The sequence below is a fragment of the Phocoena sinus genome, chromosome X (genome assembly GCF_008692025.1).
Source record: "Phocoena sinus isolate mPhoSin1 chromosome X, mPhoSin1.pri, whole genome shotgun sequence".
In the NCBI taxonomy this organism is placed as follows: domain Eukaryota; kingdom Metazoa; phylum Chordata; class Mammalia; order Artiodactyla; family Phocoenidae; genus Phocoena; species Phocoena sinus.
The window spans coordinates 60,639,672-60,663,314 of NC_045784.1; the positions used below are offsets into that span (position 1 = coordinate 60,639,672).

General features: G+C 36.7%; 1 protein-coding gene across 4 annotated transcripts in view; it reads right to left on the bottom strand.

The window, feature by feature from the left end:
* The window catches only part of TEX11 (testis expressed 11), a 385,828-nt gene that overhangs the window by 204,180 nt on the left and 158,005 nt on the right, over nt 1–23,643 (bottom strand). For all 4 annotated transcript variants that reach the window (XM_032620813.1, XM_032620814.1, XM_032620810.1 and 1 more), the window contains exons 10-11: nt 9,391–9,445; nt 6,224–6,316 (exon numbers count right to left, since the gene is read on the bottom strand). In XM_032620813.1, the coding sequence (XP_032476704.1) occupies nt 6,224–6,316; nt 9,391–9,445 (148 nt within the window). The remainder of the gene's footprint in view (nt 1–6,223; nt 6,317–9,390; nt 9,446–23,643) is intronic.

The following is a 23,643-nucleotide window of genomic DNA, read 5'->3' on the forward strand; positions in this document are numbered from 1 at the left end:
GCAACAAGGTACAGCCACTCTGGTAAACAGTTTGACAATTTCTTAAAAACAAAATAGCCCAACAATTGTACACCTAGTCATTTATCCAGGAAAATGAAAACTTACATCCCACACAAAAACCTATACACAAATACCATAGCAGCTTTACTCATAATAGCCAAAATCTGAAAACAACCAATATTTCCTTTAGTAGGTGAATGGTTAAACACACTGTGATACCATCCATACCATGCACCACTCAGTGATAAAAGAAACCAAGTATTAATACACACAAAAACTTGAATGGATTTCAAGGGCATTATGCTAAGTGAAAAAGCTAATCTTCTAAAAGTCATAAACGGTATGATTACATTTATATAATATTCTTGGAATGACAAAATTATAGAGATGAAGAATAGTGTTTGCAAGGGCTTAGGGATGGTGGGGGGTGGAGCAGGTATGGGTGTGCATATAAAGGGGTAGTATGAGGAAAATCTTTGGGGTGATGGGATAGTTCTGTATATTACTGCAGTGGTACTTACATGCATCTACACATGGGATAAAATGGCATAAAACTATACACATACAATGTACCAATGACAATCTGCTGTTTTTGATGTATTATAGTAATGCAGCAGTTAACCATCAGAGGAAACTTGGTAAAGGGTACATGGAACTTCTTTGTACTATTTGGAGGGGGGGGAGTGTTAAAATTTTCTTCTGAATCTATTGCTTTTATTTTAATTATTTTTCTTTGTACCATTTTTGCAACTTCCTGTTACTCTATAAGTATTAAAAATAAAAAGATTTTTTAAAAATAATGTGAAATAGGGACTTCCCTGGTGGTCCAGTGGTTGAGCCTCCGCACTCCCAATGCAGGGGGCCCTGGTTCAATCCCTGGTTGGGAAACTAGATCCCACATGCATGCCGCAACTAAGAGTTTGCATGCCGCAACTTAAGAACCCACATGCTGCAACACAGATTGAAGATCCCACATGCCACAACTAAGACCGACTGCAGCCAAATAAATAAATATATTTTAAATAATGTGACATAAAGACATTTTCAAAGGCACAAATGCTGAAATAAGTCATCACCAATAGGCCAGCACTACAAGAAATGTTAAAAGGTGTCAATGATGGTTAATTTTATATGTCAACTTGACTGCGCCACAGGGTACCCAGATATTTTGTCAAACATTATTCTGGTCTTTCTGTGAGAGGGCTTCTGGATGAGATTAACATTTAAATCAATAGACTGGGGCTTCCCTGGTGGCGCAGTGGTTAAGAATCCACCTGCTAATGCAGGGGAAACGGTTTCGAGCCCTGGTCCGGGAAGATCCCACATGCCGCAGAGCAAATAAGCCCGTGCCCCACAGCTACTGAGCCTGTGCTCTAGAGTCCGTGAGCCACAACAAGAGTAGCCACCACAATGAGAAGCCCACACACCACAATGAAAGGTAGCCCCCACTCGCCACAACTAGAGAAAGCCTGCGTGCAGCAACGAAGACCCAATGCAGCCAAAAATAAATAAATAAGTAAATAAATTTATAAATAAATAGATAGATAGGGCATCCCTGGTGGCGCAGTGGTTGAGAGTCCGCCTGCCGATGCAGGGGACACGGGTTCGTGCCCCGGTCCGGGAAGATCCCACATGCCGCGGAGCGGCTGGGCCCATGAGCCATGGCCACTGAGCCTGCGCGTCCAGAGCCTGTGCTCCACAATGGGAGAGGCCACAACAGTGAGAGGCCCGCGTACCGAAAAAAAAAAAATAGATAGACAGACAGATAGACAGACTGGGTAAAGCAGATTTCCCAGCCTGTGGGTGGGCCTTATCCAATGAGTTGAAGGCCTGAACAGAACAAAAAAGCTGACCCTCTCCCGAGTAACAGAGAACTCTTCCTGACTGACTGCTTTTGAACTGGACATCAGCTTTTTCCTGCATTTGGACTGGAACTGAAACACTGGCCCTTCTTGCGTTTCAGGCCTGCCAGCCTTTGGACTGAAACTACATCATTGGCTCTCCTGGTGTTCAGGCCTTTGGACTCAGACTGGAATCTTACCATCAGCCTTCCTGAGTCTCTGTCTTGCCAACTTATCCTGCAGATCTTGAGACTCACCAGCCTCCATAACTGCATGAGCCAATTCTTTATAATAAGTCTCTTTGGAGAATCCCAAAACAACGTTCTTCAGGCAGAAGAAAAATAACAAATGGAAATTTGGATGTATACAGAGGAATAACAATTACTTGAAATGGTAACTACATGTGTAAATGCCTAAGTTTTTTTCTTATTTGTATCTCTTTTAAAATAAAATTGAAAATTTAAACAAAAATAATAACATAGTATTGTGGATTTTATAACATATGTAAAAGTAAAACATATGACAACAGTAGCATAAAGGCCAGGCTGGGAGATATAAAAGTACACTATTATGACATATGAAGGTAGACCAAGGTAAGATATATAGTATAAGCCCGAAAGAAACCAGTAGAAAAGCAAAACAAAGAGTTACAACTAATAAGCCAACAGAAGAAATAAAACTGAATCTAAAAAATTATTCAAATATGTAATGTGACAAAGCCTCTATGATCACTCTCCTTTTTCAGTATTTCCCTGAGTAGTCTCACTGTTTATTCCTCCAGATGATCCTGCAAATATTTTCATAATACTCCTCTTTTTTTAAATAAATAAATTATTTATTTATTTATCTTTGGCTGCATTGGGTCTTTGTTGCTGCGTGCGGGCTTTTCTCTAGTTGCGGAGAGTAGGGGCTACTCTTTGTTGTGGTGCGCAGTCTTACTGCAGTGGCTTCTCTTGTTGTGGAGCATGGGCTCTAGGCATGTGGGCTTCAGTAGTCGTGACTCGCAGGCTCTGTAGTTGTGTCACAGGGCTTATTTGCTCCACGGCATGTGGGATCTTCCCAGACCAGAGCTCAAACCCTTGTCCCCTGCGTTGGCAAGTGTATTCTTAACCACTGTGCCACCAGGGAAATCCGTATTTTCATAATATTTCAACATGGATTCTTCAGGAGGTTGGAATAAAAACTACATTGGACTCATAAATTGTTTTGAAGAAAAACTTACTTGAATACAAACTTACAAAAGAAGGCAGGAAAAAAAGAAGAAAAGGGGAATAAAGAATATGCAGGACAAATAAACAATTACAAGGTGATAGACTCAAACTTAACCACATCAATAATCACATCAAATGTAAATATTCTAAACACCCCAGTCAAAAGACTGAGATTGTCAGAGTGGATAAAAAAGCAAAACCCAACTGTATGCAGCTTACAAGAGATGCATTTTAAACATAAAGACATAAATAGGAAAACAGATAGAACAAGATACACCATGCTAACGCTAGTCAAAAAAATAGCTAAAGTAACTATATCAATAAAAGATAAAGTAGATTTAAGAGTAAATATGGTATATATCCATACAATAAGATATTACTGAACCCTGGGAATAAACTATGCACACACACAACATCTCAGAATAACTGTACTGAATGCAAGAAGCCATTCAAAACTAGAGTACATTCTCTATGATTCCATTGGTATAAAACTCTAGAAAATGCAAACTAATCTATGAAAGCAGATCAGTTGTCACCTAGGGAAGAGTGGGAAAGAGGGGTGACAAGAGGGTGTGAGGAAACTTTGAGGAATGATGTATATCTTCAGTATCCGGATTGTGGTGATTGTTTCATAGATATACACACATGTCAAAACTCATCAAATTTTTTTACTGTAAATATGGGCAGTTTACTGTATGTTAATTATACCTAAATAAAACTGTTAAAAGATAATTAAGAGTAATGAATTATGTCAGTGGAAAAACAGGAATACAGAAACCCTGATAAATCCTGATAACAAATGAATAAATCAATAAGTAAATAAATAAATATTAAATAAATGGGAGAAGGGAGAGCTCTTGCTTACAGGAGAATGCTGAGTGCCAACTGGTAAATATGAAGGGAATGCTACAGTTAGAAAATGATTATTTGGCAACCATCATAAGATTGATTCAGGCAAGAACACTAATTCTTAAGGAATTTTTTTTTTTTTTGGCGGTACGCGGGCCTCTCACTGTTGTGGCCTCTCCCGCTGCGGAGCACAGGTTCCGGACGCGCAGGCTCAGCGTCCATGGCTCTCACGGGCCCAGCAGCTCCGCGGCATGTGGGATCTTCCTGGACCGGGGCACGAACCCGTGTCCCCTGCAACGGCAGGGGGACTCTCAACCACTGCCCCACCAGGGAAGCACTTAAGGAAATTTTTAATAAAAAGCAGGGTATATGCATCATAATTTTAAAGTGTTTATTGGTTGCAAGGGAAAAATGGTTAATATACAGTGAAGATATACACTTTTGAACAGGTGATCAGTATTATCACCAATGAGGAGCAGATGGACATCAGGGGCCTCCAAATGTGATGCCCTGAGAAGGGACACAATATCACTCATGCAGTATTCCAGTCACAAATGCATAATATGAGTCTAATCACAAGGAAACATCAGATAAATCAAAAATGGAGAATTTTCATTTAAAACAAGGTAGGGAGCTAATGTATTCTTCCAAAATATCAATGACACAAAAGTCAAAAGAAAGGCTACAGAAATGTTCCAGATTACAGGGGACTAGAGAGACATGTCTCATAAATGCAATACCTAATCCTAGTTTGATTAATCCTATATTGGAGAGAAAAACATGCTATACAGTTCACTACTGAGTGTATATAACATATATTATTATTACAGATATCAATATATATTACCCTCAATAAGATGAATGTATGAATTATATTTCCTCAATAATATAGAGAAGAGAGAATGCACAAAATGTTAATAACAGGTGATTCTGGGTAAAGTAAATAGACGGGTATTCTTTGAACTATTCTTATCCTTTCAATCTTTCTCTAGGTTTGAAATTGTTTACATATAAAACTCTTTTAAGTGTATATTGCCGCTGAAATCCTAATGCACCCAGTTCATCAATGTCCAGGGTCAATAATTAGGCTATTAAATGTGATATGTCAGGAGTAATGCAGATGGACAATTATTGTAATAAAAACTGCAACTTCTGTATCCAGTGAACAAAGAGACATGCTGACAAGAAGCCATGTAGCTAGTATGCAGCCTCCTCCGTTGTCTTGGATTCTATTTTTTATTTAGATTTGCATCTTAGCAAATGCAAAAAAAAAAAAGATGCAGCTTTTGAATATGTTCATGTATATTAATATTTTTAAATTTAAAAATATTAATATAAAATAAGTTTTTCAGCATTAAATAACCCCATCCACATTGACAAATTTCAGGAAAATATAATTCAAGTAAATGGTTTCTTTGGGCAATTTAATATTCTGATAAATTCAACTATTCACTTTCATGCTTCCCATCTTGTTGAAAAAATCTTTTGAAAATGTATCAGGGACTTCCTTGGTGGTGCAGTGGTTAAAAATCCGCCTGCCAATGCAGGGGACAAGCGTTCCATCCCTGGTCTGGGAAGATCCCACATGCCATGGAGCAATAAGCCCGTGTGCCACAACTACTGAGCCTGCGCTCTAGAGCCAGTGTGCTACAACGACTGAGCCCATGTGCTACAACTACTGAAGCTGCGTGCCTAGAGCCCGTGCTCTACAAGAGAAGCCACCGCAATGAGAAGCCTGTGCACCGCACCAAAGAGTAGCCCCTGCTCACCGCAACTAGAGAAAGCCCGCGCCCAGCAACGAAGACCAAATGCAGCCAAAATAAATAAAAATTTTTTTAAATGTATCACTATATTTAATTGCCTTATAGAGTAAAACACATTGATCCTAACTGAATCTCTTTAAACAGGCATCAGTCTATCAATATTCCTTATCCAGGAGTATAGAGGTATTGTATGTATGTATGTATGTGTATGTGTATGTATGTATGTATGAGCATCAGCTGAAAGTGAAAGACTGATGTTGGTTTTCTTAAACTAAATCCCATTATCTGCCTATTTTATCATTTCCTTCTTTATCCTAAAATTTACTCACATCGGAGAACCTTTTCTGTTTTGTGCAAAAGAAAATTTTTTTCAAAAATATCTGTTGTCAGAGGTATATTTTATTCTTCCTTTCTGTGCTGCAGAAGAGATTGCAACAATCTGTTGTTTAAAAGAAAAACAGGAATACTGGAGCAGATGTCTACACTGGATTTCAAAATGTGAATCAATGCTTTCAAAATTTCATTAAGCTAATTTTCAAAAGTAAAAAACCTCTTATACCTTGTTTGCTAGGTTTACAGCGCTGAGAGCCTTATAATATTCTTTGCCGTCCCAATCCATATAAGCAGTGGCTAGTAACCGTAGAACTTTACCCTATAATTAAAAATAGAAAAAAAACACACACAGCTGAGGGTTTAACTGCAATACAACAGCTGACTAGCATTTACACAGTGACAGGCATTTCTCAAACCTCAGTCAAAATTATGAAATAGCATTTACTTAAGCAACCACATAGTCTTGGGATATGTCTCATCATTATGCTACCCACACCAAATACCATCTGAGAATTTTACAGTAATAGCTTATTTAAATTTAATATAATTGTGTTAATATAATTATTTTCTTAACAGTGTTTTAGTGGTAAAGTACTTAATCATCCCCACTTTAAAAATAAGGAAATTAAAGCACAGCAATATTTAATGTAATCATCTTACCACCTACTGTTTAGGTAACATTATATTAGGCCTCCATCAAAAGAAATAAATAGAAAGACATAATCCCTCTCTCAAAGACTTTATAGCCTAGTTGAGATTAACCAATTGGACCAAGGGCACATATACCACCATTTCACTAGGAGCAGATATACTTTCCTATAGACAAGATTTTTCCCAACTCAACCAAGTTTTAAAATTAATAAAGTATTTCATAATTCAGTTTCTCCAGCCAGATCTACACTGACAAGGGGAATAACTCTACTTAGCACAGACTTATTTAACTATAGATTCACATTTTGAAAGTAGGAGGCCTATTTCAATGAAGATTCTATTCTGCCTCTAAGTATAATGAGGACAGTAGGATCAGGCAAAGGTGTTCTTCTAATTAAAAAAAAAAAATGTTAAGCACATTAGGGCTCTGCGAACCTTAGAGAAGTGACTTTTAGGGTGTGATACCTTTCAGTTTTTTAATTCAAATACCAAGATGGATATATTATTATTGTGGAGCAACTCTCAACTTATAAACTTCCCCAGAGGACTCTGATGGAGTAAATATGGCATCTCTGAGAAAGACTATAGCTATTTCGTAAAAGTAAAAGGGTCAAATAATCAGAAAGATAAAACAAAATGGACGAACCTCAGAACTATTATGTTAAGCAAAAGAAGCCAGACACAAAACAGTACATACTGTATGATTTCATTTATACACAGTTCAAGATAAGCCAAAAATATTCTACAGCAATAAAAGTCAGAATAGTGGTTTTATCATGGGGGTATGAATGGCGATTAACTGGAAAGGGGCCAAGGTAACTTTTGAGGGTGATGGAAAGTTCTGTATCTTGATCTGTGTGATAGTTACAAAACTATATAGATAAACTGAAACTCATCAGGCTGTACAATTTTAAGATTTGTGCAATTTAGTGTATATATTTATTTAAGTTATACCACAATAAAATACTGCTAGCATGAAAGAAAAACTATTTTATAATCTTACTTCTCCATACCTTGCAATATGAATATTAGATTTCAATCACACTTAAATCCTACCTTCAATCCTCATTTCCTCCTCCAGATGTCTTCTCACCTAGATCCCTTGCCTCATATTCCCTTCTAGCTCCCTTTTAACTGCATGAACCCTATCTGCTTTTCGAGGCCTATCTCCTACCAAAAGGCTTCTTCAACTATTCTAGTCAACATTAATATTCCCCTTTTCTGCATGCCTTTGCATATACTTCAGGTTAGTACCACACAGTTTATCACTTATTTTTCCGAAATTGTTTCACTTGTACTCATTTTTATAAATCTTCTTTTTTGAAATTTTAATTGAAGTATAAAATACATTTTAAAAAGTTTCAAAATCTCAATGGTACAACTCTGAATTTTCACAAAGTGAGCACACATATGTTAACGACACAGAAATAAAGAAACAGAACATTAGTCTCATCTCATATCTCTTTTCAGACACTATTCCAAACAAGGGTAACCAATTATCTGACTTCCAACACCATGTATTAGTTCTCCCTGCTTTTGGCATTCACATTTATGGAATCATACAGTATGTACTACTTTGTATTTTGCTCTGTTTGTTCAACATTATATGTGAGAACATCCATACTGTTACAATTATTGTAGTCTATTCTCATTGTTATACAATATTCTATTATATGACACTATCATAATATATTTTCATTATTTTTAATTGTGATGAAATACACATAACATAAAATTGACCATTTTAACCATTTTTAAGTGTACGGTTCAGTAGCATTAAGTATACTCACACTGTTGTGCAATCAGCACCACCATACATCTCCAGAGCTCTTTTAATCTCACAAAATTGAAACTCTCTACCCATTAAACAATAGCTCCCCATGTTCTCCTCCCTCCAAACCTCTGCAACCACCATTCTATTTTCCATCTCTATGAATTTGACTACCCAACATATCTCACTGAACTGGAATCATACAGTATGTCCTTTTGTGAATGGCTTATTTCACTGAGCATAATGTCCTCAAGGTTCATCTATGTTGTAGCATGTGTCAGAATTTCCTTCCTTTACATGGCTGAATAATATTCCATTGTATTCACCTGTATTAGTTTCATCCTTTAAACATAAGCTATTTAAGGGCAGAGGCCACGTTTTATACTTCTCTTTTTTTCCCCCATCTACCACATTCTTAGATATATTGATATATATATATGTGTGTATGTATATACATTTAAATATATGTATAGATATATATGTGTGTGTGTATGTATTCAGTTACATTTTGTGTGATATACTGTAATAATGGTAAGAAGCAGAGATGGATATTCAAAAAAATTCCATTCTGCTACGGCATGTATTAAATTAGTTTTAAATCAGATTTATTTACATAATCACATTTTACTTGATAAAATATTAAAATTAACTTCCATACCAAGCATGTTCTATCTGGGTGGTTAAAGAAACCTAGAATTTTTGAACATGCAAACAAAAGCTAAAACGTATATAGCCAAACATTGTCCTAAGCACTTTACATGTATTAATTAATTCAAGGGTACAAGAATTTACCTGGAGGGTAGATTCTATAAGTATATCAACTTTATAGAAACTAATGCACTGAGATATTAAATGATGTGCCCAGTGAATAATCTACTCACAAATGGAGGGACAGCCTATCATAATTTTCTTACAATAACATAAACTGTATTTCTTGAACCTACTTCTGCAATATTTAACATAATCCTTACCAGCATTTCCTGTGGAACAGAAAGCTTATCCATCTTCCCAGTATCATAGCTTTGTCTATCATTAAAAAAGGAAAAAAATACACATAAATACATATTTATTTCAAATTATATATATTTTTCAAGACTACATATTACTAAGAAGACGTGTTATAATTATACTTAATTACAACTTTTCTATTTTGCACTACAACAGATGATTAGCCAATTGATACATAAAAATCAATTACATAAAGCAATACTTTCTAACTTTAGAAAACCACAGAGATAGCCTCATTCACCAGAGGGCAGACAGCTGAAGCAAGAAGAATTACAATCCTGCAGCCTGTGGAACAAAAACCACATTCACAGACAGATACACAAGATGAAAAGGCAGAGGGCTATGTCCCAGATGAAGGAACAAGATAAAACCCCAGAAAAACAACTAAATGAAGTGGAGATAGGCAACCTTCCAGAAAAAGAATTCAGAATAAAGACGGTGAAGATGATCCAGGACCTCGGAAAAACAATGTAGGTAAAGATCGAGAAGATGCAAGAATGTTTAACAAAGACCTAGAAGAATTAAAGAACAAACAAACAGAGATAAACAATACAACAACTGAAATGACAGCTACACTAGAAGGAATCAATAGCAGAATGACTGAGGCAGAAGAACAGATAAGTGACCTGGAAGACAGAATGGTGGAATTCAGTGCTGTGGAACAGAATAAAAAAAAGAGAATGAAAAGAAATGAAGACAGCCTAACAGACCTCTGGGACAACATTAAACGTAACAACATTCGCATTATAGGGGTCCCAGAAGGAGAAGAGAGAGAGAAAGGACCAGAGAAAATATCTGAAGAGATTACAGTCTAAACTTCCGTAACATGGGAAAGGAAATAGCCACCCAAGTCCAGCAAGTGCACCGAGTTCCATACAGGATAAACCCAAGGAGAAACATGCCGAGACACACAGTAATCAAATTGGCAAAACTTGAAGACAAAGAAAAATTATAGAAAGCAGCAAGGGAAAAACGACAAATAACATACAAGGGAACTCCCATAAGGTTAACAGCTGATTTCTCAGCAGAAACTCTACAAGCCAGAAGGGAGCGGCATCACTTAAAGTGATGAAAGGGAAGAACCTACAACCAAGATTACTCTACCTGGCAAGGATCTCATTCAGATTCGATGGAGAAATCAAAAGCTCTACAGACAAGCAAAAGCTAAGGGAATTCAGCACCACCAAACCAGCTCTACAACAAATGCTAAAGGAACTTCTCTAAGTGGGAAACACAAGAGAAGAAAAGGACCTACAAAAACAAGCCAAAAACAATTAAGAAAATGGTCACAGGAACATACATATCAATAATTACCTTAAACGTGAATGGATTAAATGCTCCAACCAAAGACACAGGCTTGCTGAATGGATACAAAAACAAGACCCATCTATATGCTGTCTACAAGAGACCCACTTCAGACCTAGGGACACATACAGACTGAAAGTGAGGGGATGGAAAAAGATATTCCATGCAAATGGAAATCGAAAGAAAGCTGGAGTAGCAATACTCATATCAGATAAAATAGACTTTAAAATAAAGAATGTTACAAGAGACAAGAAAGGACACTATATAATGATCAAGGGATCAATCCAAGAAGAAGATATAACAATTATAAATATATATGCACCCAACATAGAAGCACCCCAATACATAAGGCAACTACTAACAGCTAAAAAAGAGGAAATCGACAGTAACACAGTAATAGTGGGGGACGTTAACACCTCACTTAACACCAGCGGACAGATCATCCAAAATGAAAATAAATAAGGAAACACAAGCTTTAAATGACACAATAGACCAGATAGATGTAACTGATATTTACAGGACATTCCATCCAAAAACAGCAGATTACACTTTCTTCTCAAGTACGCACGGAATATTCTCCAGGACAGTTCACATCTTGGGTCACAAATCTAGCCTCAGCAACTTTAAGAAAATTGAAATCATATAAAGCATCTTTTCTGACCACAATGCTATGAGATTAGAAATGAACTACAGGGAGAAAAACGTAAAAAACACAAACACATGGACGCTAAACAATACGTTACTAAATAAGAGATCACTGAAGAAATCAAAGAGGAAATCAAAAAATACCTAGAGACAAATGACAATGAAAACACGACAATCCAAAACCAATGGGATGTAGCAAAAGCAGTTCTAAGAGGGAAGTTTATAGCTATACAAGGCTACCTCAAGAAACAAGAAAAATCTCAAATAAATAATCTGACCTTACACCTAAAGGAACTAGAGAAAGAAGAACCAAACCCAAAGTTAGCAGAAGGAAAGAAATCATGAAGATCAGAGCAGAAATAAATGACATAGATACAAAGAAAACAATAGCAAAGATCAATAAAACTAAAAGCTGGTTCTTTGAGAAGATAAAATTGATAAACCATTAGCCAGACTCATCAAGAAAAAGAGGGAGAGGACTCAAATCAATAAAATTAGAAATGAAAGAGGAGAAGTTAAAACAGACACTTCAGAAATACAAAGCATCCTAAGAGACTACTACAAGCAACTCTATGCCAATAAAATGGACAACCCGGAAGAAATGGACAAATCTTAGAAAGGTATAACCAAATCTTAGAAAGGTATAACCTTCCAAGACTGAACCAGGAAGAAATAGAAAATATGAAAAGAACAATCACAAGTAATAAAATTGAAACTGTGATTAAAAATCTTCCAACAAACAAAAGTCTAGGACCAGATGGCTTCACAGGCGAATTCTATCAAACATTTAGAGAAGAGCTAACACCCATCTTTCTCAAACTCTTCCAAAAAATTGCGGAGCAAGGAATACTCCCAAACTCATTCTATGAGGCTACCATCACCAGACAAAGATACTACAAAAAAAGAAAATTACAGACCAGTACCACTGATGAACATAGATGCAAAAATCCTCAACAAAATACTAGCAAACAGAATCCAACAACACATTAAAAGGATCATACACCATGATCAAGTGGCATTTTTCCCAGGGATGCAAGGATTCTTCGATATACACAAATCAATCAATGTGATACACCATATTAACAAACTGAAGAATAAAAACCATATGATCACCTCAATAGATGCAGAAAAAGCTTCTGACAAAATTCAACACCCATTTAAAAAAAAAAAGAAAAGAAAACCACAACTTCCTCAGGATATATATCCAATAAACAACACTATAATTATATTACTGCTCTTTTCCATTTGGCTATATATACACTAGATTAAACTATTTTACATGTGTGTACAAGCCCTTACTTTATGGGCACATTTTAAAGTGTAAGAAATATATTTTAAAAATAAAACAAATACAGGAGTTTTCATGGAAACAAATGCTTTAGCAATATTTATTAAGCTTCACAACACCCCTGTGACGCACAATATTAGTTCCATTTTGCAGCTGAATGAACCAATTTAGCAGTTAAGTGATTTCTAGTATTTCCTAGATTGGTATTAAAAATGAGAGTAAGGGGAAAAAAAAAAAGAGAGTAAGGGGATGGGGAGAAAAGAAATTTGACTTTCAGTTCTCTGCTTTAGTTACCATACCATATTACCTATGGGACATTCTAATAACCACAAATAATGTATTAATATGAGCCTCAGGTTTTCCAAAAAAAGCTTTAAAGTAAAACAAAGATCACTCACCATAAAATTGGTATTCCAAGAGAGGAAGTCAATAAAATTTTGGTGAACTGGAGTAAACTGAAGCCATTACTTTGAAGTATTCCTTTTACTTTTACTTTTTAAAAGACCCATAGCTACCAAACTGAGTTTTCAGCTTGCTAACAAGGATATAATGCTAGCCTACATTATAATGGCCTCATTGTAAGCCCTATCTCATAGAGGTCTCTGTTGGTACATTAAACCTTCTACTGCCAGTTTTTAAAACAATCAATGAAAATGGAACTTCTGCAACAGTGGTATTAAGGAGCTCTTGGACCCCCTTCTCCCCAGTGAAACAACCACTTGCCTGGAAAAATAATTAAAACAACCATTTAAGGTCTCTGGAAAGTGTCCTAAGGGCATACAGCAAATGGAAAAACATTTATTTTTAAAAAATCAACTGAATCTCAGTAACAACAGTGGGAGTCTGTGGCATTTGAGCCATGACCTGCTCCTATCCACACCACCTCCATGTCATGGAAGCTACTCCAGATGAGTGCTGTCAAGAAAATAGGAATTCAGGAGTGGGGTGGGGAGATGAGTGAAATAGGTGACGGAGATAGAGAGGCACAAACTTCCAGTTATAAAATAAATAAGTCACGGGGACATAATGTACAGTATAGGGAATATAGACAATAATACTATAATAACTTTGTATGGTGAAAAGTGGTAACGACTTATCGTGGTGATCATTTTGTAATATACAAAAATATCAAATCACTGTGCTGTACACCTGAAACTGATATAATGTTGAAAATCAACTTCAATTTAAAACAAAAAGAAAGTAGGAATTACCTCTCCCTCCAGGTCCTAGACTCAGGCTGCCAGCCACTCTCATCATTCCCAGATCTGTGTTGCAGAAGTGCTATTATTGGCAGGCACAACGAGAGGACTGGGTCTTCCTTTCCTTACTCAGTTCTCACTCTTAGGGTAAGGGCTCTACCCCGTAACAGCTGAAGAATACTAGGACCCTAATCCCCTTCACCCAGCCTGGCTCATTTGGCAGAGGATGCAGGACAGGAGGGCATGCTAAGTAGATTAGGGGCTACCATCTCCCCAACATCTACTCATATAGTAGGGGTGTCACTGCAAGAGTAGCTGCCATGCTCCTGCCCCCAGCTGCAGCAGTGTGCCAGTTTCTACCCAGGGGAAGAAGTGGGCAACAAAGAGGAAGAGCTCAGCATTTCTGCCTAAGGGGAATGACTTTATTTGGAACAGAGCAAGGAGAGATTCCTACCTAAGGGCACAGTCAAAAACAATGGAGATCTTGCTGGTGAGCAATTAAGAAGGGGCTGGTACCTCCAAGATAGTAGTAGCAACAAGTGAAATAGCGGACAAGCCAGAAGTTTGAACAGAGAGAACCAGGGAGAGACAAGAAGAATAATCCCAGGGTCACACTCATCCCTGGGGATACAAAAGGCTATGCATATGTTCTAGGCTGCACCCACTCAGGAACAATCAGAGGGAAATGTGGGACTAGAAAGCATTCCTCAAGGCATACAGAGATCCATCAGCAAAGAGACTTGAGACTGAGTGGCTCAAGGAGCTTATCAGAACCTCTGACCAAACACAGACTGAAAATTAAGGTATTCTGATCCAGGGGTGATGGTAAGGAAGCCAAGCTTAAAAATCAAATCACACTTCCAGTTTATGGCTCCACATGTAAGGATCCTGGAAGGCACAACTCCATCCTAACAAGTAAAAAACTGGAAAGACTTAAAAATCAACAACTCTTCTTGGATCCAAAAGAGAGGTGAGTACACAGGGCAAACCACTACCCCCAAGATTGGGGAGACTGGCAAAAATACAAGGAGTTGATGCTTAGCACAAGAGAGATTCACAAGTAAAAACTACCAAGGGCACCACTGCTAGGGCAGGAAATTGAGAACTGTACTTGACAGACTGCTGGAGGTTCAGTGTGGACAAGTCTGAGAGTTAAAACTCCAAGAGGACATAGTTACAGGGGGATACTCACAATATCGTCAGATTAATCTCCAGGAGCTCAACCAGATTCCCACAGTAAACATTATAGAAAAATCCACTTGGGCTTTGGCAGGAAAAGGTAAAAAGGAACAATTTTGAAACAGCTTAAAGCAATCTGTTCTTAACAAGGCCTGCCCTCATGGGAAACTAGTGAACCAGGGCCTAACCTCCTGGGGTATTATCAGAGACTAACTGACCTGGGGAAGAGAAATACTCAACCCCAGTGTACGCTAGCCATTCTGTACCACCTAAGAGGGGAGGAAAAAAATGAGAAACATGTGTGAAGTTCACAGTTCAGAGGCAGAGACTCACGAAAAGACTGAAAACTAGTCATAGGACTATAGGCCTCTCCCTCTTCCACACCTAGCCACCACATTACTAAAGGCCTATTTACAGTAGTTCCGTTTACCAAGTACGTCAAATCCCACTACCAAGAAAAAAGTACAAGGCATACCAAAAGGCAAAAAACACAATTTGAAGAGACAGTAAGCATCAGAACCAGACATGGCAGTGATGTTGGAATTATCAGGCCAGGAATTTAAAATAACTATGATTAATATGCTAAGGGTTCCAATGAATAAAGTAGACAGGCAACATAAGCAGAGAGCTGGATAGGCTAAGAAAGAAGCAAAAAGAAATGCCAGAGATAAAAAACACTGTAACAAACATGAAGATTGTCTTTGATGGACTTTTTAATAAACATGACATGGCTGAGGAAAGAATCTATGAGCTAGAGAATCCTTGAAAACAGAAAAGCAAAGAGAACAAAGACTGGAAAAAAAAAAAAAGAAGAGAATGTCAACGGACTGTGGGACAACTGCAAAAGGTATAATGTAAGTGTAATGAGAATACCAAAAGAAAAAAGAAAGGAACAGAAGACACATTTGAAACAATAATGACTGAGAATTTCCCCAAATTAATGTCCAATACCAAACCACAGACCCAGGAAGCTGTGAGAACACCAAGCAGGATAAATACCAAAAACTACACCTATGCATATAATTTTCCAATTACAGAAAATCAAAGATAAAGAAAAAAGTCCTGAAACAAGCCAGAGGAAAAAAACACCTTATCTTAAAATTTAGGTGCAAAGATAAGAATTATATCCAACTTCTTAGAAGCCATACAAGCAAGAAGAGAGTGGAGTGAAATATTTAGTACTGAGATAAAAACAGCATCAACTTACAATTCTGTACCCTGTGAAAATATCATTCAAAAGTAAAGGAGACATAAAGACTTTCTCAGACAAACAATAATTGAGGCAATTTGTTGCCAACCGTCTAACCTTGCAAGACATGGTAAAAGAAGTTCTCCAGAGAGAAGAGAAATAATATAGGTCAGAAACTTAGATGTACGTAAAGTAAGAGCATGGAAGAAGGAATAAGTGAAGGTAAAATAAAAATTTACTTTTCTTGCCCTTAACTGATCTAACAGATAACTGTTCAAAACAATAACAATAAAAATGTGTTCAATACTGTGTGCATATTTATATATCTTCTCTCTGTGTATATATATGTATATAGAGAGAATAAAATGAAATAAATAACACTTAGAATAAAGTGAAATAAATGACAGCAATGATACAAGGGGTGGGAGGGAGGAATTTTGATATTATAAGGTACTCACACTACTCATGAAGTGGTACAGTGTTATTTGAAAGTGTACTTGGATTAGTGGTACATGTATATTGCAAACTCTAGAGCAACCCCCAAGAAAAGTTTTTTAAAGTATAACCTATACGCTAAGAAAAGAGCGAAAATGCAATCATATAAAATACTCAACTAAAACCACAAAAGGCAGAAGAAGAGTGGAACTCAACCACAGGAAAAAAGAACAAGAACAACAAATAGAAGACTGTAACAGTACAATATTGTAGATATTAATCCAACTGTATCTATCATCATTTTGAATTTCAATGGCCTAAGTGCACCAATTAAAAAGAGATTGTCAGAACGGATTTTTTTAAATGCCCGAACTATACATTGTCTACAAGAAACCCACTTTAAATATAAAGACACATAGAGATAAAAAGTAAATGGATGGAGAAAAATATACCATGCTAACACTATCCTAAGAAAGCAGGAGTAGCTATATTAATTTCAGATAGAGCACATTTCAATGTAAGGAAAATTATCAGGGATAAAGAAGGGCATTACATAATGATAAAGAGGTCAGTTCGCCAAGAAAACATAACAATTCTTAACATGTATGAGCCTAACAACAGAGCATCAAACTGTCAGGCAAAAACTGATAGAACAGCAAGGAGAAATAGATGAATCTACTATTATTTTTGAAGGTTTCAACACCTCTCTCTCAGAAATGGACAGACAGAGCAGGCACAAAATCAGTAAGAACATGGTCGAATGCAGCAACACCATCAATCAATTGGATATAATTGAAATGTACAGACTACTAGATCCATTCTTACCAAATACAAATGGAATATTCACCAAGATAGACCACATTCTGAGCCATAAAACATACTTTAACAAATCTGAAGTATAGAAGTCATATAATATCTGCTGTCAGACCACAATGGAATTAAAATAGAAATCAATAAGAGAAACATAACATGAAAATTCCAAAATATGTAGAGATTAAACAATACTGTAAATAAAACATGGGTCAAAGCAGAAATTTCAACAGAAACTTTAAAATAATTTAAATGAAAATGAAAACACAACTGATCAAAATGTGTGGGATGCAGCAAAAGCAGTACATAGAAGGAAATTTATAACATTCAATGCATATATTAGAAAATAAGAAATATCTAAAATCAGTAAGTTTCCACCTTAAATAACTGGAAAAAAGAGGAAATTAAATCAAAAGCAAGCAGAAAGAACAGGAATAATAAGAATTAGAGCAGAAATCAATGAAATTTAAAAAAGGAAATCAATAAAGAAAATAAATGAAAACAAAAGCTGGTATTTAAACAACTGATAAAATTAATAAGCCTGTTAACCAGGCTAAGAAAAACAGAAGACACAAATTATTTTTTTTAGTTCTTTTTTTTTTTTTTTACATCTTTTTTGGAGTATAATTCTTTACAATGGTGTGTTAGTTTCTGCTTTATAACAAAGTGAATCAATTATACATATACATATGTTACCACATCTCTTCCCTCTTGCATCTCCCTCCCTCCCACCCTCCCTATCCCACCCCTCTAGGTGGTCACAAAGCACAGAGCTGATCTCCCTGTGCTATGTGGCTGCTTACCACTAGCTATCTATTTTACGTTCGGTAGTGTATATATGTCCATGCCACTCTCTCGCTTTGTCACAGCTTACCCTTCCCCTTCCCCATATCCTCAAGTCCATTCTCTAGTAGGTCTGTGTCTTTATTCCTGTCTTACCCCTAGGTTCTTCATGACATTTTTTTCTTAAATTCCATATATATGTGTTAGCATACGGTATTTGCCTCTTTCTGACTTACTTCACTCTGTATGACAGACTCTAGGTCTATCCATCTCATTACAAATATCTCAATTTCATTTCTTTTTAAGGCTGAGTAATATTCCATTGTGTATATGTGCCACATCTTCTTTATCCATTTGTCCGATGATGGGCGCTTAGGTTCTTTCCATCTCCGGGCTATTGTAAATAGAGCTGCAATGAACATTTTGGTACACGACTCTTTTTGAATTATCATTTTCTCAGGGTATATGCCCAGTAGTGGGATTGCTGGGTCATATGGTAGTTCTATTTGTAGTTTTTTAAGGAACCTCCATACTGTTCTCCATAGTGGCTGTACCAATTCACATTCCCACCAGCAGTGCAAGAGTGTTGCCTTTTCTCCACACCCTCTCCAGCATATATTGTTTCTAGATTTTTTGATGATAGCCATTCTGACAGGTGTGAGATGATATCTCATTGTAGTTTTGATTTGCATTTCTCTAATGATTAATGATGTTGAGCATTCTTTCATGTGTTTGTTGGCAGTCTGTATCTCTTCTTTGGAGAAATGTCTATTTAGGTCTTCTGCCCATTTTTGGACTGGGTTGTTTGTTTTTTCATTATTGAGCTGCATGACCTGCTTATAAAGAGATTAATCCTTTGTCAGTTGCTTCATTTGAAAATATTTTCTCCCATTCTGAGGGTTGTCTTTTGGTCGTGTTTATGGTTTCCTTTGCTGTGCAAAAGCTTTGAAGTTTCATTAGGTCCCATTTGTTTATTTTTGTTTTTATTTCCATTTCTCTAGGAAGTGGATCAAAAAGGATCTTGCTGTGATTTATGTCATAGAGTGTTCTGCCTATGTTTTCCTCTAAGAGTTTGATAGTTTCTGGCCTTACATTTAGGTCTTTAATCCATTTTGAGTTTATTTTTGTGTATGGTGTTAAGGAGTGATCTAATTTCATACTTTTACATATACCTGTCCAGTTTTCCCAGCACCACTTATTGTAGAGGCTGTCCTTTCTCCACTGTACATTCCTGCCTCCTTTATCAAAGATAAGGTGACCATATGTGCATGGGTTTATCTCTGAGCTTTCTATCCTGTTCCATTGATCTACCTTTCTGTTTTTGTGCCAGTACCATACTGTCTTGATTACTGTAGCTTTGTAGTATGGTCTGAAGTCAGGGAGCCTGATTCCTCCAGCTCCGTTTTTCATTCTCAAGATTGCTTTGGCTATTCGGGGTCTTTTGTGTTTCCATACTAATTGTGAAATTTTTTGTTCTAGTTCTGTGAAAAATTCCAGTGGTAGTTTGATAGGGATTGCACTGAATCTGTAGATTGCTTTGGGTAGTAGAATCATTTTCACAATGTTGATTCTTCCAATCCAAGAACATGGTATATCTCTCCATCTATTTGTATCATCTTTAATTTCTTTCACCACTGTCTTATAATTTTCTCCATACCGGTCTTTTGTCTCCTTAGGTAGGTTTATTCCTAGATATTTTATTCTTTTTGTTGCAGTGGTAAATGGGAATGTTTTCTTGATTTCACTTTCAGATGTTTCATCATTAGTGTATAGGAATGCCAGAGATTTCTGTGCATTAATTTTGTATGCTGCTACTTTACCAAATTCATTAATTAGCTCTAGTAGTTTTCTGGTAGCATCTTTAGGATTCCCTATGTATAGTATCATGTCATCTGCAAACAGTGACAGCTTTACTTCTTCTTTTCCGATTTGGATTCCTTTTATTTCCTTTTCTTCTCTGATTTCTGTGGCTAAAACTTCCAAAACTATGTTGAATAAGAGTGGTGAGAGTGGGTAACCTTGTCTTGTTCCTGATCTTAGTGGTAATGCTTTCAGTTTTTCACCGTTGAGGACGATGTTGGCTGTGGGTTTGTCATATATGGCCTTTATTGTGTTCAGGAAGGTTCCCTCTATGCCTACTTGCTGCAGGGTTTTTATCATAAATGGGTGTTGAATTTTGTCGAAAGCTTTCTCTGCATCTATTGAGATGATCACATGGTTTTTCTCCTTCAATTTGTTAATATGGTGTATCATGTTGATTGATTTGCGTATATTGAAGAATCCTTGCATTCCTGGAATAAAGCCCACTTGATCATGGTGTATGATCCTTTTAACGTGCTGTTGGATTCTGTTTGCTAGTATTTTGCTGAGGATTTTTGCATCTATGTTCATCAGTGATACTGGCCTGTAGTTTTCTTTCTTTGTGGCATCCTTGTCTGGTTTTGGTTTCAGGGTGATGGTGGCCTCGTAGAATAAGTTTGGGAGTGTTCCTGCCTCTGCTATATTTTGGAAGAGTTTGAGAAGGATAGGTGTCAGCTCTTCTCTAAATGTTGAAGACACAAATTATTAACATCAGAAATGAAAGAGGGGACATCACTATAGAACCCTTGAAAATTTAAAGAGCATTAAAAGGAATACTATGAACAACTCTATGTCCACAAATTTGAGAACCTGGATTAAATGGCCCAATTCTTTGAAAGACCCAAGCAGCCAAAACTCACATGAAAAGAAATGACAGTCTGATTAGACCTTTATCTATTTTATAAATTGAATCAAAAATTATTAACCTTCCAGCTCTAGTCAAGTAAGAAGCAGGCATGGGGGAAGGTGCAGGAAGGAGGCTGGAGGGTGATGGAGACAAGACACGTGCTGCTCTAAGGAGTTTGCACTTGACCCTACAGGTCAGTGTTTCTGAACTTCTATGGATCAACATTAAAAGAAAGAGCTGATCAAAAAAAAAATTATTAACCTTCCAAAATAGAAAGCACCAGGCCCAGATGGGTTCATGGCTGAATTCTATCAAACTTTTCTTCCAGTTTTACTGAGATATAATTGACAAACAGCACTGTACAAGTTTAAGGTGTACAGCATAATGATTTGACTTACATACATCGTGAAATGATTATCACAATGATTTAGTGAGCATCCATCATCTCATATGGATAAAAAATTAAATCAATAGAAAAAATTGTTTCCTTGTGATGAGAACTCTTAGGATTTATTAACTCAACAACTTTCATATATAACACACAGCACTGTTAGTCATATTTATCACGTTGTACATTAAAATCCTAGTGCTTACTTATCTTATAACTGGAAGTTTGTACCTTTTGACTGCCTTCATCCAATCCTCCCTCTCCCTACTCCCCACCTCTAGTAACCACAAATCTGATCTCTTTTCCTATGAGTTTGTTTCTGAAGTATAATTGACCTGCAACACTATGTTAGTTCCTGTTACAAAACACAGTCATTGGACATTCCCTATACATTTCAAAATGTTCACAATGATAAGTCTAGTTATGATATGTCACCATGCAGAGATATTAGTTATTGACTGACTATATTCCCCATACCATTCATTTCATACCTCTGACATTTATTTTGCAACTGGAGATTTGTACCTCTTAATCTGCCTCACCTATTTCTCTCCTCCCCACCAACCCCTCCCCTTTGGCAACCACTTGTTTGTTCTCTGTATCTATAACTTTTGTTATATTTATTCATTTGTTTTCTTTCTAGATTCCACATAAAAGTGAAATCTTACAGCATTTATCTTTCTCTAACTTTATGTCACTTGGCATAATACTCTCTAGGTTCATCCATGTTGTTGCAAATGAGAATATTTCATTCTTTTTACGGCTGAGTAATATTCCACTGTGTGTTTGGGTATGAATGCAAATCTTTTACCTCCTTAGATTTATTCCTAGATATTTTTTTGATGTGATTGATAGGATAGTTTTCTTAATTTTTCTTTCTGATAGTTCATTGTTAAAGTATAGAAATATAACAGAATTCAGAAATATAACTTTTCTGAATTCACTGATGAGTTCTAGTAGTTTTTTGGAATTCTACAAAATATTTAAGGATGAAATTATATAAATTCTCTATAATCTCTTTCAGAGGATAGAAGCAGAAGGAAAGCTTCCTAATTCATTCTATGAGGCCAACATTACCCTAATACCCAAACCAGACAGACATTAAAAGAAAATGAATAGACCAATATCTGTCACGAACATAGATGCAAAAATCCTCAAAATCCTCAACAAAATATTAGCAAATTGAATCCAAAAACAAATTTTTAAAAATTATACACAACAAAGTGGGATTTATCCCAAATATGCAAGGCTAGTTCAACATTCAAAAATCAGTTAATGTAATCTATGACATCAACAGACTAAAAAAAAAAAAATCACATAATCATATCAGTAGATGCAGGAAAAGCATTTGAAAAAAATCTAATACCCATTCATGATCAAAAAATAAAAAACCTTTCATTAAACTAGTAACAACTTGATAAAGACTACCTACAAATAATACACAGCTAACATCACACTTAATGGTGAGAAGATTGAAACTTTTCCAGTAATTCAGGAAAAAGGCAAGGATGTCCCTTCTCACAACTCCTTTTCAACATCATACTGGAAGTCCTTGCAAATGCAGTAAGGCAAAAATGAGAAATCAAAGATATGCAGATTGAGAAAGAAGATATAAAACTATCTTTGCTCACAAATGACATGATAATCTATGTAGAAAACTGACAAAGAGCTTCCCTGGTGGTGCAGTGGTTGAGAATCCACCTGCCAATGCAGGGGACACAGGTTCGAGCCCTGGTCCAGGAAGATCACACATGCCATGGGGCAACCAAGCCCGTGCGCCACAACTACTGAGCCTGCACTCTAGAGCCTGCAAGCCACAACTACTGAAGCCCGTGTGCCTATAGCCCGTACTCTGCAACAAGAGAAGCCAGCCACCACAATGAGAAGCCCATGCACTGCAACAAAGAGTAGCCCCTGCTTGCCACAACTAGAGAAAAGCCCGTGTGCAGCAACAAAGACCCAACATAGCCAAAAATTAATTAATTAATTAATTTTTTAAAAAGAGAAAATTTACAAGGCTTCCCTGGTGGCGCAGCTGTTGAGAGTCCACCTGCTGATGCAGGCGACACGGGTTTGTGTGCCAGTTCGGGAAGATCCCACATGCCGCGGAGCGGCTGGGCCCGTGAGCCATGGCCGCTGAGCCTGCGCGTCCGGAGCCTGTGCTCCGCAGCGGCAGAGGCTACAACAGTGAGAGGCCTGCATACCACCACATTAAAAAAAAAAAAAAAAAGAGAAAATTTACAAAAAATGAAAGAATCAACAAAAAAACTCCTGGAACTAGTAAGTGA